This window comes from Aquila chrysaetos, chromosome 20, assembly GCF_900496995.4.
Source record: "Aquila chrysaetos chrysaetos chromosome 20, bAquChr1.4, whole genome shotgun sequence".
NCBI lineage: Eukaryota > Metazoa > Chordata > Aves > Accipitriformes > Accipitridae > Aquila > Aquila chrysaetos.
This window is the reverse complement of record NC_044023.1, coordinates 14,297,528-14,313,768: the sequence shown is the minus strand read 5'-3', so window position 1 is coordinate 14,313,768 and position 16,241 is coordinate 14,297,528. Positions and strand designations below refer to the sequence as shown.

Genomic DNA, 16,241 nt, shown 5'->3' with positions numbered 1-16,241 from the left:
GCGGGGCGACGTGGCCCGGCCAATGGGCGACGGGCCGGTCTGTGGCGCGCGGTGTCCGGCCAATGAGCGCGGAGCGGCGGTGGCGGTGCCGCCGCCGCCGCCAAGATGGAGTCGGTGGCGCTGGTGGCGCCGGTGACGGCGCTGGAGTTCGCGGGGGACGCGCTGCTGGCGGGTGAGCGGCGGGCGGGGGCCGGGCACGGGGCCGGGGCCCGGGGCCAGGCCGGCGGCGGCTGACGCGGTGTCCCGCAGGCACGGGCCCGGAGGTGGTGGCGTTCCGGCTGAGCGGCGGCGGGCAGGCGGCGGCGGCGGCGGGGCGGCGGAGCGTGCTGCGTGAGGCCAGCGTGCAGGGGCTGCGGGCCGAGCCCGGCCCCGGCCCCGGCGGCGGGGCGGCGGTGCGGGTGGCGGCCTTCGGCGGGCGCTGGCTGGCGGTGCTGGCGGTGCGGCGCGGCGGGCCGGACGGCGGGCCGCGGCTGGCGGCCTGCGGCGGCGGGGCGGCGCGGGAGCTGGGGGCGCGGGTGTGGGAGGCGCGGTGGGCGGCGGGGGGCGGCTGGCGCTGGCGCTGGGCGGCGGGACCGTGGCGCTCTACGAGTGGCGGGGCGGCGGGCGCTGGCTGCGGCGGGCGAGCTGCGGGGGGCCGGGGCGCTGCGCTGCGCCGCGCTGGCGGGGAGGGCCTGGGCGCGGCTGGCGCTGGCGGCCGGCACGGCGGCGGGGACGGTGGCGGTGTGGCGGGCGGCGGAGGCGGCGGGCCCCGCGGCGGAGGCTGCGCGGGCACCGGGGCGCCGTACTGGCGCTCTGCTACGCGGCGCCGCGGGGGCTGCTGGCCTCCGCCTCCGAGGACCGCAGCGTGCGGCTCTGGGCCGTGGGCGAGCTGGGCGACGGGGACGGCGGCTGCTGCCTGCTGGTGTGCTACGGCCACGGGGCGCGGGTGGCCGCCGTGGTGCTGCGGGGGCCGCGCCCGGTCAGCGCCGGGGAGGACGGCGCCTGCCTGGAGTGGGACGGCGGCGGCGGCGTGCGGCGGGCGCGGCGGGGGCACCGCGGGGCCCTGCGCGCCTTGGCCCTGCGTCCCGCCGGCGGCTGCCTCGCCACGGGCGGCGACGACGGCGGCGTCCGGCTCTGGCGGCCCGGGCGGGCGGCCCCGGCGGGCGGCGCTGGGGGCCCCGGAGCGGCCGCGGGCCGCGTGTGGCTGGGGCCGCGGGGGGGGGCGGGCGAGGCGGGCGGGCTGGCTGCCTACGAGGCGGCGGCGGGGCGCTGGGTGCCGGTGCTGCCCCCCCGCCGCCGGCGGGGCCCGCGGGGCGCTGGCGGCCGCCCCCCTGCCCGGCGGGGACGAGGCGCTCTGCGCCCTGGCCGGCGGCGACGGGCGCCTCCTCCTCTTCGCCCTCAGCCGCCCCGGGGCCGCCGCCGGGCTGGGGCTGTTCGAGGGGCCCGTGCGCGGGCTGGGCTGGGCCCCCCGGCCCGGGCTGCCCCCCGGCGCCGCCGTCGCCCTCCTGGCCTCCGGCCCCGACGGGGAGATGCTCTGGCTGGACGTCGCCCACCGGCCCGGGCAGGCGCCCCGGGCGCGGCTCACGGGACGGTACCTGCTGCCCCCCTGCAAGCAGCGCTGGCACACCTGCGCCGCCTTCCTGCCCCAGGGAGGGCTCCTGGTCTGCGGGGACCGCCGGGGCTCCCTCCTCCTCTTCCCTTGCGGCAGCTCCCCGGGGTGGGCCGCGGAAAGCGCCGGCGGCGAGGACTCCGGCAGCGGGTCAGAGCCCTCTCGCTTGTCGCATAAAGAGGCTCTTCCCCTCGAGACCCCGCTGTCCGTGCTCTTCGGGCTCCACGGGAAGACGGGGGTTACCTCGGTGACCTGCCACGGGGACTACATTTACAGCACCGGCCGGGACGGCTGCTACCGCCAGCTCCGCCTGCGGGGCCAGCAGCTGGAGGTCCTGCGCAAGCACCGGCCCTGCAAAGGGCTGCAGTGGATCGAGGAGCTGCGCTTCGCCCCGGATGGGGACCTCCTCGTGCTGGGCTTTCACGCCGACAACTTCGTGGTGTGGAGCAGCAGGACCGGCGAGAACCTCCACTGCGTCCCCTGCGGTGGGGGGCACCGCTCCTGGAGCTACTGCAGCAGCCCCTCGGCCGAGGCCTTCGCCTTCATCAAGTGCGGGGACGTGATGCTGTACCGCTGCGAGGCCGAGCCCCCTGAGCAGCAGGTGCTCCTGGCATCCCTGCACGGGCGGGAGATCGCCTGCGTGCGGCGCCTGGGGGCGGTGGAGGTGCCTGGCCGTGCCGCCCTTAACGTCTTCGTCACCGGCAGCGAGGACACCACGGCCTGCGTCCTGGCGCTCAGCGAGGGCTCCCGGGCGGCTGTGCCCCTCGCCCGGCTCAGCGACCACATTTCCAGCGTGAGGGCGCTGGCGCTGGCCGGCCCCGCGGGACCTGGTGACGAGGGCTTCGGTGACGAGGGTTTGTCTGCCCTGCTCTTCTCTGCGGGTGGCCGGGCACAGATCGAGTGCTACCGCCTGCTGTGTTCCAGGGACCCAGCCTCCGAGAGCGCTGTGGCCTGCCAGGTCATCCATGTGGCCTCCCACCGGCTGGACGAGCACTGGGAGCGGAAGAAGAACAGGCACAAGCTTGTCAAGATGGACCCGGAGACGAGGTGATGCTCGAGGACTGCCTGAGGCAGAGTTAGCAATTACCACAGTCTGGGAGGGTGCTGGGAACCGCGCTGCCCTCCATTGGGATACCCACTCTGTGCAGCTGCAGGCTCAGCTGAGGCAGACAGAGCTGCTGTGGCTTCACACACACATCCCTGGTGTCCTGTGCCCAGTGGCTGGGCCTCGAGGGGCTTTTGGGATTAAGGGAAGGCTCGGTCTTTCCTCGCGCCTCCTCTGAGTGTTCAGAGCTGCGTCCCGCACTGAGCTTGGGCTGCTCTGCTGGGCCACCTGCCTTCCCACGGCCGCAGGCATCACCAAGGTGTCACGCTGGTGAGCATCGTGTTTGCTGCAGGTACATGTCCCTCTCGGTCGTGCCTGGGACCAGCACCGAGCAGCTGCCGTTGCCCTGGAAGTTCCTGGCTGCTGCCTGCAGTGACGGATCGGTCCGGTGAGGAGCCATCATGGGGCCTGGCAGGGAGAACGGAGCTGGGGCTGGCAACAGGAGCAGAGCAGGCTCCACAGAGGAGGCTGCTGCCATGGACGTGGCCAGCTCTGAGCTGGGAACAGGATGGCACATGGTGGCAAGTGGGGGTGGAGGTGCTGGAAGCCCCCTTCTCCCACAGCTGACTGCGCTCTGCTCCTTCACAGGGTCTTCGGGCTGCTGGAGGCCGCCCAGAAGCTGGTGCTGGTGGCGGAGTCGTTTCACCACCAGCGCTGTGTGCTGAAGGTGGAGGCATTCCTGCACACGCGGGCAGGAGGGGAGAGGTGAGCCCCAAATGCTGTGCTGCAACCAGTGGGGCTCTGGGGAGAAGCATTTGTCCTTGCAGGGACGGCAGCCGGTCGCTCAGCCGGCGGAGGGAAGGGAGAAATTAGTCCGTGGGGGCTGTTCTGCCGCTTCCCTGGATCCCGGTGGGGACCCTCAGGGCTGCGTGCCGCAGGGCTGCGGCCGGAGGCTCCCCTGACACCTCCCTTCCAGGAGGCACCTCCTGTGCAGCGCAGCCACCGACGGCAGCGTTGCCTTCTGGGACATCACCGGCCCCGTTGCGGACGCGGCGGACGCCCTGTGCCGAGAGGAGGGAGAGGTGCAGCCCCTGGGTGGGTGCCGCTGCCGGTGGCTCTGCTCTGCCTCCCGAGGGAGGCCGCCACACCGGCGGCTCCTCTGCTCCCTCTGACCAAGGTGAGCGTTGCTCTCCTGACCGAGCCCGTTTTCCCAGCCCTGGGCGCCCCGCTGCTCACCGTCATGGCCCACAGCTGCGGCGTGAACAGCCTCCACGTCCACGAGACGCCGGAGGGACAGTACCTGGTGGCCAGCGGCAGCGATGACGGCTCCGTCCACCTCTGCCTGCTGGAGGTAGCCCCGGGCGGGGGCGAGACCGTGGCGGGGACCTGCCTGCGCGTCCTGGAGCGGGTGGCCAGGCCCTGCGCCCACGCCGCCCACGTGACGGGAATCCGGGTGCTGCGGCCGGACCTGCTGCTCTCCGCCTCGGTGGACCAGCGCCTGACGCTGTGGCGCCGGGGCCCGGGCGGGCTGGACGCGCTCAGCACCACCTTCTTCCACGTGCCCGACCTGGCCGAGCTGGACTGCTGGGAGGTGGCGGAGGCCGGCGGGGAGCTGCGGTACTACTGCGTGCTCTGCGGGCAGGGCCTGGAGATGCTGCACGGCGCGGCTCCCCCCGAGCCCCCTCCGCCGGAGGCTCACCAGTAACGGGGCAAGCGTGCTGTACACGCCGCTCTCTGCCCGCCTGGGGAGGGCACGCGGCACTTGTGTTCTGCCCATCACAGCCTGCGTGCCGATGTGTCCCCTCTTAAGGGGACGGGCGTGCCTGGCTCCTTCAGGGACAGCACAGCCACATCGGGGGTGCTCGAGTCTGGTGGTCTCAGGGGAGAAGGCAGATGTGACCCCTCCTGGATAAGCCTGCAGTTCCCCAGGCAGTAAAGGAGGAGTGGGGTCTTCAGCCCACCCTGCCCAGGAGGAGTTCCTCCTCCCTGAGGTGTGAAGGACCCATGTCCAGGCTTTCCAGCCCTGATCCCAGAGAGGAACCTGCTCGGGAGGGTGCTGAGCACCGTGCCCAGCCCTGGGAGTTTGAGGGCAGCAGGAGGCCAAGACCAGTCAGGCACTGGTGTAGTGCGTGGCAAGCTGCAGCCTCATGTTCCCTGGGACAGGGCCCTGCGTAACAGCCCTGACCCTGCAGTGCTGGGAACTGTGCTGAAATAAGCAGGGGCACCGATCCTCCGTAGCAGCACCCTGCAGGGCAAGGGGCAGCAGCCCAAGCCGTCCCCCCACCTCAGAGCAGCCCTTCAGCGCTGCCTCGAGCTGTTCCTGCGCAGCAGCACGCCCCGGCACCATCAAAGCACAGGGAAGGACAAGAAGCTGCACGTGGCCCCAGCCCTGCATGGGGCAAGGTGCTCTGCTGGGGTCAGACATACTCAGCATTTGTCCAGCAACAAGTGTATTGGACCCCGGTATCGGGGCCTGGCCCAGGGGCCAACAGGAACCTTGAGTCTCAGGAGCTCCCTGCCAGCATGGAGCAACCTTCAATAAATGGCTTTGAGGGAAGCGAGGTAGGTGCCTGGCTTTGTGGTGACTGGTCCCCGGTGCTACCTCCCCTGGTACTCCCCAGCCCGGCTCACAGGGTGCCACAGGCATCCTCCCTTCTGCTGGTGTCGACATGGCAGGCGCACTCGTCTCCCACGCTGGGCGCAGCTGCAGGGTGCACGTAGCCAAACCCTCAAACCCCACGAGCGGTGGGAGGGGAAGCACCTGTGTGAGGGCTGAGGCATGCCCTGACTCCCTGCCTGATGGTGGGGCAGCCCCTCGCCCTGCCAGGGAGGTTGTGCCCTGTCCTTTCTCTCGTGGCGCGCTGTCCTGGTGCCCGTCACACCGTGGCAGGCTCTTCGGCGGTGGCTCAGATTTGGCTGAGAGGAGGGAGGTGCAGAGTCGCCAGCGCACTGTGGAACACATCCCTCACCGCTCCCAGCAGCTGGAGGCGGGCAAACATCTGGTCAAAGAGGTGAGGGAATGGCTCCTGTGGGGAGAAAAGCAGCGACTTGGGGCTGGTGGGCATGCTGCCGCTCAACGGGCTGGCTCTAGCGGCACTGCTGCCTCTGCACCCTGTGTACGCATCCCTGAGGGGCTGGTGCGGGGCTGCATCACGCTGCTGGCACCCCAGAGCCCGTTCCCCACATGGCTGCCCCACAGCTACAGTCCAGCCCCAGGAAGGGCTGCAGGGCCGCAAGCCTGCAGGTCCAGGACATCCAACTCACCCCCAGGACGTGGACCCGGTTGTAGTAGGAGCTGAAATCCATGCTGAGCTGTATCAGGAACTTGCACACCTACAAGACAGAGAGCTGCTGGCACGACAGGGTCTGGCTGGTCTTGGGCCCTTCCCCACCCCAAGTACAGCAGGAGCAGCCCCAGGGGTGTTGGAGTCTCTTCCCTTGGCACCACCCCTGTGTCGCTCACCAGTGGGCAGCTCGCTGCCGGTGTGTAGTTTTGCCCTGGGCTGGGACTGTTGGAGCAGCACCCATGGGTGCTACAGCACATGGCACTTACTGTCTCTGTGTTGGCTGTGATCCGGATCCCCTTGGTGGGTGTGGGCAGCTCTGCTGCCTGCTGCAGGACTTCAGGGAAGGGCAGGAGATAGTTGAAGAGCAGGAGCCATTCGCCCTGTGAAAGGATTACATGCGTTGGGAGAGGGCCGGATCCTCTTAGGCCAGCAGCATCCATCACCAGACCTAAGGGCACACAGGTCCCCCACATTCCCCTTCTCAGCACTCACCTCTTCCCGGAGGCAGGAGAAGTTCAGTTCTGACACTGGTGGCAGAGCTGGGTACGTGCCTGGAAAGGAGGTGGGAGACTATTGTTGTGCCCGGAGAAGCCCCTGTGGCTCCAGTCTTTAGGAACAGCCCAGGAGTGGGTGTCACAGGAGGGTCGCGGGGCTGGTGCTCACCCCGCTCCACAGCCCGCTGGTAGGTGTCAAAGAGCGTGGCCAGCCGGGCACAGTTGTACATCACAAAGGCGCCGCTCTTGGTTCCCTTTGTGGAGATGCTGCTGTCCTCCAGGTCCAGGGTGATCTGAAGGCAGGGAGAAGTCACGGTCCAGGCTGCTCAGCACAGAGCCGCTCCACTATTCCCACAGCTTGCCTGCCCTGGCTCTGCATGAATTCCTGTCCTACCTGACTCCGGTGAGCAGTGCTCAGCATCTCAAACCTGATGGCAGCCACTGTGAGGGTATCAATCACCTCAGTCCAGGCCTCATCTGCGGAGAACGCAGGTGGCATCACGCACAGCTTGCTCCATTCCCATGTACTGTCACCCCAACACCCAGGCCGGAACACCCCTGGGGCCAAGGGGCTCCGGTGGAAGCTGGGGACCACCACGCTTCTCCAGCCCTGGCCCCAGCCAGGTGCTGCTCTGTGCCCGTGCCCCACATGGCAGTTTAGATGCCTTACTCCAAGCAAGGTCAGCACCTGGCTCCATCACGGAGGGTGGAGAAGGAGCCCCATGCAGGGGAGAGCCCCGCTGGCTGCAGACTCAGAGGTGAAGGGGGAGACTTATGGAAGCAGCGGAGAGGCGGGTGGAGCAGCACCCGTGTGCGGAGCCGCAGAGCAAACCCTCACCTTGCGCAAGCTCCCCATACTTCATCACGGAGGCTTCGTACATCTGGCGCTTTCGGAGCCTGGGAGGAACAGAGACACTCACAGCCGCCACCCCTGGGCTGAGCTGGCCCCAGAGAACACCCCAGGGCTCCCCCAGCCTTCAGCCTGCTCAGCTGTAGCAGCGACCCAGCCAAGCAAAAGCAGGGAGCCTCGGCAGGCATGCAGCGCAGTAGGCACCTCACTACACACCAACTTACTGGAAGTACTGGTCTGCCGCGATGGGTGATGAAGGGTTTGTCACCTTCACTGGCCCACAAACAAGGTGTTTCTGAAAGAGAGAGGAGAGGCTGGGGCTGGGGTCAAAGACTCAGAAGCTCCACCAAAATGCAGAGCAGGAGAACCGGGCTAAAACCAGTCCTGTTCTAGCTGTGTCCCCACAGTCTTCTCCTGCCACTCCTTCCTTAGCACTGAAATCCCAAAGGCACAGAGGCTCCTCCACTGCCTGGGCAAGAGTGTGGAGGGGCCACCAACGAAAAGGGAAGCCTCACAAGGGGGCAATCCTGGGGACTGAAGGAGGCTGACTGAGCACAAGGATGCTGGGGGCCACAGTGAGGAGGGTGTCGGAGGTTCCTCACCTGCAAAGCTGTGTGGGCTCCTGGATCCAAAATCCTCCAGAGCAGGTCCAACTGCTGCTGCCGGAATTCCTCCTCGCAGCTGACCACATGCACAATGCTGCAGCAGCTCCCCTGGCCTCCAGCCTGCAGCAGAGCACAGCAGGGAGCTCAAATGCTATCGCGTGACAAGGGAACGACGTCTGGAAAGCGAGAGGCAGGCAGCGCCACAGGGTTACTCACCGCACGCTGCAGAACAGCTTGCTGCAGCTCAGCCAGGGACCGCAGCTTCCCCTCCGTCACTGAAAGAAGGAAGGACACTCAGAGCAGAACACGAGGGTTCGCCACCCTGCCCCGCCATCCCGCACTATCGGGTCTGCCCCAGGCTGTCTGTGTTTCTGACTCCAACCAGACTGAAGGGCTGTAAGAGGAGAAGGCAATTTGGATCTAAAGCCCCCTTATTTTCTGTAAAAACAATTGGGAAAAAAGGAAACAGGCCTGTTTGCAGCCGTTTGCCCCCCCACACACTGTCACACTAGAGCTGCTGTGCACATGAGGCTCACCGAGAAGGACATCTAGATTGGGGTCGTAGCCCACCAAGCCCTGCTGCTCCATGAAGCTCTTCAAGTGCACTTTACAGATGACATCCTCAGGCAGCGCAGCTGCGCCCAGCCCGTGCTCACAGGCTGTGGCACAGGGCGACCGGGCCAGCGCCCGCTTCAAGGCCGAGACGGTGTCAGGGAGGGCCGAGCCACCGGAGCCGGAGGGCCAGTCGACGCGGAGCTGCCGCAGGACCTCCCGGCTCCCCTCCTCGGAGAGGGCAGGGACCAGGCGGACGCCGACCCTGCGAGAGAGGGAGAGGCGGGCGCTGGCAGCGTGCGGCCGAACGGCCGGGCGGCAGGCCGGGGCGGGGGGCGAGGCGCTCACCCCTGGGCGCGCAGCAGCTGGGCCAGGTGGTCGGCCAGCAGGACGGTGCGGAGGTGGCCGGGCCGCAGGGCAGCGGCGGGGCCGCGCAGGGCCGGGCAGTGCAGCACCACCCAGCCTGCCTGCAGCCCCGCCGCGGGGGCCGGGCCGGGCAGGGGGGCCAGCAGGCGACGGAAGGCCTCGGGGCGCCGCACCTGCACCGCCAGGCCCGCCGGCGTCTCCTGGCAGCCCCGCACCGCCAGCACTCCCGGGCCTCCCAATGACGTCACGCCCGCCATGACGTCGGCGGGCACCTGCGGGGTGAGAAGGCGAAGAGTCAGTCCCCTGCCCGCCGCACGTGGCCCGACTCAGGTCCCGCCCCCTCCACGCAGGCTCCGCCCCCGGTCCCGCCCCCTCACGCAGGTCCCGCCCCCTCCGCGCCGACCGCGGCCTACCTGCCCCCCGGGGAAGGCGGCGTTCAGCGCGGCCCGCGGCGCCAGGAAGTCCCGGTGCCGCAGGTTGCGGGCGCCGTTCTCCTTCACCCAGAGGGCGGCGGGCCGCCCCAGCGCCCCGTTCAGGGCCCGCAGCGTCGCCGCCACCCCCGGCCGGCCCTCGCCCGTCTCCATGGGGGCCCGGCCGGCGCTTCCGCCGCCGCAGACCGGAAGTGACATCCCGGCCCGCCCGCCCCCCCCAACTGCGCTGTCGCAGGCGGCCGCCATGTTGGGCGCGGCGCGCAGCGCTCCCGGGCGGCCATCTTGGGCGCGGGCAGGTTGGACGGGGCAGGGCGGCCATCTTGGGGGTAACGGGAGTGGGGGCGCCGTGATGTGCGTGGCGGGCGGCGCGGGGCCGCCATGATGGGTGTGGCGGGCGGGGCTGCCCGGGGAGCGCGGTGGGGCTCGCCGGGCCGAGAGGGAGCAGCCGGGGCCGGGGGCCGGTGTGTCCAGGCACTGCCACCCTCCCCAAAGGCCTCTGGGGGGGGCCCGGCCCCTCACAGGCCCCGGCACAGCCTCACCTCAGCGTGGGCTGGCAGCGGCAGGGCCCAGCGATGGCACCCTGCGGGGAGGCCGTGGGGGCGATCGCCGGCGGGGCCGAGCGCGGGCTGCTGGGGCCCCCCCCCCGCACTCCTGGGCTGGGGACCGGCGGCTGCTCCAGCCCGGAGAGGAGGGGGCACCGCTCCTCAGCCCCCTCAGGGCTGCTCCTGCCTGTCCCCAAGCGCTGGTGGGGCCCAGAACCGAAACCACCCACAACCGAGCGGAAGCGGGAGGGCCAGCGGCCGTGCCGGGGTTAGACGGGCCTGGGCGGCCGCCACCACTGTGGGGGAAACGGGCTGCCCAGGGCAGTAAGTGCAGCCAAGCCGCCGGCATGGCACAGCCCAGCTGGAAGGCCCAGGCTGTCCCCGGGCTGCTGGGGAGCCAGGGGCCCTGGGATCGGGTTTGGCATCCCTGGGCAGTGGCGGGCAGGTGGTTTTGGATGGACTGGAGGGCGTAAGGCAGACCCCGGCTGCGGGCACAGGGTGACTGGCAGACCCAAGCTTGCCAGTTCAGCCTCGCCTCCCACGAGGCCCTGGGGGCGTGACAAGATGGGTGAGGAGCATCATCAGCTCTTGCAAGGTGCGGTTTGCCACCGCAGCCGGCCTCTGCGCAGCGAAGGGCAATGAGCAGCTCTGGGTGCGTGCCCTGCGGTGCCCTCCTCCAAGCCTGCTCGCTGCCCCAGCTCTGGCTGCTCCGCTGGCCCCAGCGGGAAGGATGGGTGTGAGGAGCTGCCCTCCCGCCCAGCACATTAGCAAAGTGTCCAGCTCATCAGCCCCAGGAGGAAGGAGGTGAAAAGGACTAGATTACGCCATCATGGTCTTGATTACATCTGCAGAGCAGAGCTCCTCCATGGCGGTGGCATCTCAAGCACAGATTTGAAAGAGCGGAGGGTCCGTGCTGCCACCTGACTCCCTGAACAAGCGCAGGCAGCGGGGGCTATTGCTCCGCTCCGGGGCTGTCTGATCTGGGGACAGGGGCAAGGGCCTGCCACACTCCAGCCCCCGGCCTCCTTGGTATCCAGGAAGCACCGAACCCCCCTGCAGCAGCAGCAGCATGGAGCACGTGTCCCCACGGAGCTGGGGACCTCCCTCCCTGTCCTTCCCTTTGCGGCCTCCCCACGAGGCCGGGTGTGTGGGGGGGGGGGGGGGCCCCCGCAGGGCCCAAACCGGTTCCTCCGGGGCTTGGTGTGCACGGAGGGGGCCAGGGCGAGGGCGGATCCTGGCAGCACGGCTCTGCCGGGAACTCAGCAACTCGTTTTGGGGCTCCGCAGGCAGCTCTGAACCCCCCTCCGGGGCTGCAGCCCGCAGCCATTGCGAACCCACAGCCCCGGGGGGCAGGAGTGGGGACGTGTGCCCCAGCTTGGGGGGGGGCAGCTGCGTGTCGCCCCCCCCCCCCCCGGCAGCGCGGGGCCGTGCCACGGTGGGGTGCTCCCTGCGCCACCCACAGCCAAGAGGTGATCTGAGAATCGCTGCTCACACCAGACCAACTGCTGACTGTCCGCAGGGCAGGAGCCGCCCGGGACCCCTGCCCGGCCGGCCGGGGGGGACGCACCAGCACGGGCTGGGAGCACACTCGGACCTTGCGTCACCGCTTACAGTGGGGTCCAGGCCGGATCCGTCCCCGTCGCCAGAGCGCCGGGGGGTCCCCGCAGGCAGCCCACGTGAGGCCCGGCAGCATGGCGGCCCCGGGGGGGGGTGCTCTCGGAGGCGCCGAAAGAGCTTTGGACAGACACGACATCCCCGATGGCTCTCTGGCTGCCCGCTCAGCGGGAGTGATCGTGTCATTCCAAAGCCGTCTCTCTCCGAGGGACGGATCCTGCCCAGGCACCGCTCGCCCCTCCTGGCGCTGGGGGACTGCGGGGGGCCAGGGACAGCCTGTCACGGGACGGCGGTGGCAGGAAGCTCGTGCAGCATCTCACGACCTGCACCGCCCCGGCGCAGGTGGCCACATCCACACTGTGGCCAGCAGCCGGGGCTGCCACTCGGCACGCTCGCCCCGGTGGTTAGTCCCCAGGAAGCGAGCTGCTACTTTTAGCCGTCGGGGGCACGAGACCCCTGGAGAGCCCCCAGCCCCGGCGCAGAGGGCTGAGCTGCGAGGCTGGGCACCGGTGACCCCCCCCATCCCGACACCCCCCTTCTCCCAGTGTGGCCCCCACACGCTGCCCCAGCCCTATGGAGGGGTTGCAGTGGGGCAAGCGGCTCTTGCCCAGTGCCTGGCCCGGCGTGGGGCGGTGGTGGGCAGCAGGGTGGGGGGGCACGTGGGGCGAGGCGGGGGCGGGAGCGCGGGTAACGAAACCCCAGGGCAGCTGGGCGCAGCGGGGACAGCTGCTTTTGGGATTCCGTTGCCCGCGCCGGCGCCGTGGAGGGACGGGCACGGGGGCCACCGCCATGCCACCCTGACACTGGGGCGGCCGGCGGGCCGAAGGGGGAGAGGGCTACTTACCGCCGGGGACCGGGACGGATGAGCTGCGTGGGAGCCGCAGCCGGGCCGCTTGTGGCTGGGGGTGCCGGCAGAAGCTGGGGTTGTGCCGCGGGCTCCCCCCGCGCAGCGGGCCTGGTGCCAAGGGGAGGGCGGCACGGCTGAGCCAAAAGGAAACTGCTCCGAACAAAGCCCCGGTGGGGCTGGAGCATCTGGTGCCAGCCCAGCAGCCCCCGGCGGGGCCCGGAAACCCGAGCCGTCCCCGAGGGAGGGCACCCGCCCCGGCACCTGCGCCCGGCGGCGGCGGCGGCACGGCACGGCCCCGGCTGCCGCCAGCGCCTCCAGCGCCTCCGGAATCTGCCGCCCGGCCCCGGCGAGGCGGCCCTCGGGCACCCGCCACGGGGGGGAAGTGAAACCGTGTGGGGAACCCCACCGGGTCCAGGCGGTGCTCGCCAAGGGGGGGGACCCGGGACCCTGCCGTTGACGGAGGGTGCCGGTCCGTGGGGTGCTGGGGATTCCTGACGCCTCCCCACCCCAGCACGGCAAGGCGCGACGGCGGGAAAGGTGCCGTCGCCGACGCCGGGGAGCTTCCCGGTAACCCCTGCCGTGTTGGGGCTCTGGCTGGCCCCGGCTGGGTGGTGCAGGGTGGGGGACGTGGGTCCCCGGCCCCGGGGCACCCCCCTGAGCCCCCGGTCCCCCGCCACCCGCTGCCACCAGCCCCGCCGAGCGTGGCACGGAGGAGAGGGGGAAGAGGGACCCGGCCGCCGGCCGTCCTCAGGCTCGGGGGTCTCAGCCCCCGCTGGCGGCAGCCGCCCCACGGCGGGGCGCGCCGTGCCGGGGGCACGGGACCGGGGCAGAGCCGTGCCGGGGGCGCAGCAGGGAGGCCGGGGAGCCGGGCCGAGCCCGGGGACAGCCCCGGGAAAGGAGGGGAAGGGCCGGGCGGCGGGCGGGCGGGAGAGAGCGGTGGGAGGGGCGCAGAGAGCCGAGCCCCGGCGTACGATCCCGGCCGCCGGCCCAGGAAGCCGGGGGCGGTGGCGGGGACCCTGGACCGGGAGCCGCCCGCTCCCCTCTCACCTCCGGCCCCGCAGCCTCCGGCGCAGCAGCCCGGGCCGGTCCGCGGCCCTCCGCGGCGGCGGGGATCGGGGCGCCCGGGGCGGGACCCCCGGCGCCGCCGGGGGCAGGGCCGAAGCAGCGCAGCCCGCGGTGCCCGCACCGCCCCCGCCCCCCCGGCGCCCCGCACCCGCCGTGCCGCTCCCTGCCCCGCCGCCGCTTTCGGTTTCGCTCCGGCGCCGGCCGCAGCCCGCCCCGGGCGCACCAGGTCGGGGCGGGCCCGGGCCCGGAGGAGGAGGAGGAGGGTGGTGGTGGTGGTGGTGGGGTGTGTGTGTCCCTCCCCGCCGCCCCCCCGGCAGGAGGTGGGAGCCCCGGGGGGCCCCGGGCCGGCCCCGCTCCCGCCCCCGGGGCCGCCGTCCCAGCCCGGTCAGCGGCGCCGGTGGCGGCCGCCAGGGGGCGCAAGCGGGGCGGGGCGGAGCGCGGCGAGGGGGCGGGGCCTCTCTGCGCTTCCGGTGGCGGGGCGGCCATGGCGGTGGCGGCTCTGCGGCTGCTGGGACCGGCGGCGCGGCGGGCGGCGGGCGGGTACGGCTACGGGTACGGGCACCGGGGCTCTGGAGGTCACCCTGGGCCGGGGGTAGGCCGCTGTGTGGCCCCAGGGGCGGTGGCCGTGGGTAGCTGTGGGGTGGCCGTGGGGTCCTCTGTGGGGCTGCCGGGGGTGGCTGTGGGGATCTCTGTGGCCCTCTGTGGGGATCTCTGTGGTTCTCTGTGGGGCTGCCGGGGGTGGCTGTGGGCCGTCCGTGGGGCTCGCTGCGGGGCGGCTGTAGGGCTGGCCGTGGGCCCCGTGTATCCCTGCCGCTCCCCGTCCCCGCAGGCCGCCGTGCCGGGCTCACCGCCTCACACCAGCGGACGACGAACTCTACCAGCGGACACGGGTGACGGTGCTGGAGCCGGAGTCCCCCAACACCATGTTCATCGAGGGCTACAGCAGCCGCGGCTTCACCATCAGCGGCAACCTGGTGGTGGGACCCTGCGCCGTCCTGCCCCGCACCATCCTCCAGTGGAACGTGAGTGCCCGGCGGTGGGGCCTGGGCCGCTTGGCCCCCACCCACGCTGTGGGCAAGCACCCCGGGGGGTCTGCCCCACTCAGTGCCCTCGGTGTCCCCGCAGGTTGGCTCCTACAAGGACATCTCGCATGAGAGTCTGTCGCTGTTCCGGCTGCTGGAGCCCCAAATAGGTACGTGGGGCGGCCGGGGCCCTGCGCTGTCACAGCCTGCCTGAGCTGGCTCCTGAGCTGTGGCGGGCTGTCGGGGCCTGGCTGCCACTCGGGGCCAGTGCAGCTCTGCCCCAGCCCACCCCGCAGCGCCCCGCCAGCATTTTGGGGGAAGGACCTGCTCTCTGGCATCCCTCTGCTCTGCAGCAGCAGCTGGAGGGGCGCAGCGGGGCAGGAGGGGTGCAGCGGGGTGGGCTTCCCCCTTGTTTGGGCTCCTGTAGGGGCGGCTGTGGGGAAGCTGTTGGTCCCTGCAGGGAGGGCAGGTCTGGGCCGAGGCAGCCCGAGTGCAGCCCTGCCCACCCTTGCCTGCGGTCATGTCCTGGTTGCAGAGATCCTGGTGCTGGGCACAGGAGACAGGGTGGAGCGGCTCCACCCTGCCATGCTGAAGCACATGCGGGAGAGCGGGATTGCTGTGGAAGTGCAGGACACGGTGAGGAGGGGTGTGCAGAGGGGTGCATACAGGCAGCGCCCCAGTGAAGGGGGAGGAGGTGGCACTGGGAATCCCCCCCCAGGCTCTGCCTGCCCAAGGACGGACAGGAGGGAGGGGGTTGTGTGCCCCGTGGGGAAAGGCTGCATCTCCTGCCAGAGGACTGGGGCTTCACTGCCTCCCTTTTCTATTTCACAGCCAAACGCGTGTGCAACCTTCAACTTCCTAACCAGTGAAAAGCGCGTGGCAGCTGCTGGGCTCATCCCTCCACGGGGCACCTACACGGGGATGTAGGTGCTGCCTGCCACGGCCGCGAGCTGAGCAGCTTTTCCCTTGCCTGCCTGAAGCTCCCGAGCGTCACCGCTTCTGGTGGAGAAATGCTTCGGACTAAACTGTCGGAGCTGCTGGCTGGGTAGTGACTCTGCACGCAGGAAGGTGCTGTGAAATGCGTGGGCTCTGCTCTGCCCCAAAGTCCCTGGCTTCTCGGCCTCCTTGCCCATTCTGGGCTGGGGGCTGCAGGGCATGGCACGAGGCATGAGCGTTGCTGGCAGCACCTCACCCGCAGCCCTGCCGTTCTGCCGAGGTAGTGCCTTGCCCCAAGGCAGGGTGGAGGCTGGTGGGTGAGCTGCATGCCCCCGGGCACGTTTGGGGCTCCACAAGGGAAATACATGTAAATTGGAAGTACAAAGCAATTGCGTAGTGGTTAATGCACAGCAGAGCAAGGCTGTAACGCACTGATGGTGTGTGTGCTTGCTGCCCTGTGGAGCTGGCTGGGTGGTGGGGATGGGCTGTGGCTGCTCCCTGGGCAGCATGTGTGGTGCCAGGGGTGCCACCTGCCAGCAGCTCCCTGAGCACGGCCGGCACGGGCAACTGGTGGGTCCCAGCTGGCACTGGCCTGTCCCGGGCTCTCCTGCGGGGTTTTGTGCCGCCCTGCAGTGCTGCTGTCCCTTGTGAAGCCTCGAGCTGCAGGTGGTCCCTGGATGCTGCACCCTGTCTCCCTGCAGGCTCAGCTCAAGCAGGCGACATGGAGAGGGTCACTGTCCTGTTGTGTCCCCCCCAGCCTTGCACTGGGACGTGGTTGTGGATGCCACCCCTGGGACTGGGGTACATGTACCTGATCACAGCCTTGTCCCCCAAACCCTGTCACCTCCACGGGCCCAAGGAGCGGGTGGGGGACATGGCTGCAGTCCCCAGCCTTGAGTCAGCTGCATTAATGAATGTTTGACACAATTATGTTGTAATTCAAGGCTCTGGTTTTAGCATGTGTAAATGTAATTTGACATCACCGTGCTGCAGAGTG

General features: G+C 70.5%; 3 protein-coding genes across 5 annotated transcripts; 2 read left to right on the top strand and 1 right to left on the bottom strand.

Annotated features, from left to right (window-relative positions):
* Positions 1-47: 47 nt before the first annotated feature.
* WDR6 (WD repeat domain 6) lies at positions 48-5,194 on the top strand. The gene is given in 11 exon segments (XM_041118659.1): positions 48-71; positions 73-172; positions 250-540; positions 543-632; positions 635-741; positions 743-1,264; positions 1,266-2,635; positions 2,986-3,081; positions 3,282-3,398; positions 3,610-3,728; positions 3,848-5,194. Coding segments are annotated over 11 exon segments (3,312 nt in total). The 5' UTR covers positions 48-62; the 3' UTR covers positions 4,339-5,194.
* Positions 5,071-9,613, bottom strand: DALRD3 (DALR anticodon binding domain containing 3). The gene is given in 14 exon segments (XM_030043409.2): positions 5,071-5,659; positions 5,898-5,966; positions 6,187-6,300; positions 6,413-6,471; positions 6,584-6,707; positions 6,809-6,891; positions 7,253-7,311; positions 7,489-7,559; positions 7,867-7,989; positions 8,086-8,144; positions 8,406-8,686; positions 8,770-9,059; positions 9,201-9,512; positions 9,515-9,613. Coding segments are annotated over 14 exon segments (1,848 nt in total). The 5' UTR covers positions 9,599-9,613; the 3' UTR covers positions 5,071-5,539.
* Positions 9,614-13,443: 3,830 nt separating this feature from the next.
* On the top strand, positions 13,444-16,226 carry NDUFAF3 (NADH:ubiquinone oxidoreductase complex assembly factor 3). Of its 3 annotated transcripts, none has more exons than XM_030043419.2 (5): positions 13,444-13,512; positions 14,116-14,308; positions 14,412-14,478; positions 14,844-14,944; positions 15,140-16,226. In XM_030043419.2, the coding sequence occupies exons 2-5, from the start codon at positions 14,210-14,212 to the stop codon at positions 15,233-15,235; spliced, it is 363 nt and encodes a 120-aa protein (XP_029899279.1). In that variant the 5' UTR covers positions 13,444-13,512; positions 14,116-14,209; the 3' UTR covers positions 15,236-16,226. The 3 variants fall into 3 exon arrangements, with proteins under 3 accessions (XP_029899279.1, XP_029899277.1, XP_029899278.1); XM_030043417.2 differs by lacking the exon at positions 13,444-13,512 and adding an exon at positions 13,768-13,838; XM_030043418.2 differs by lacking the exon at positions 13,444-13,512 and adding an exon at positions 13,770-13,826.
* The last annotated feature ends 15 nt before the right edge of the window (positions 16,227-16,241 follow it).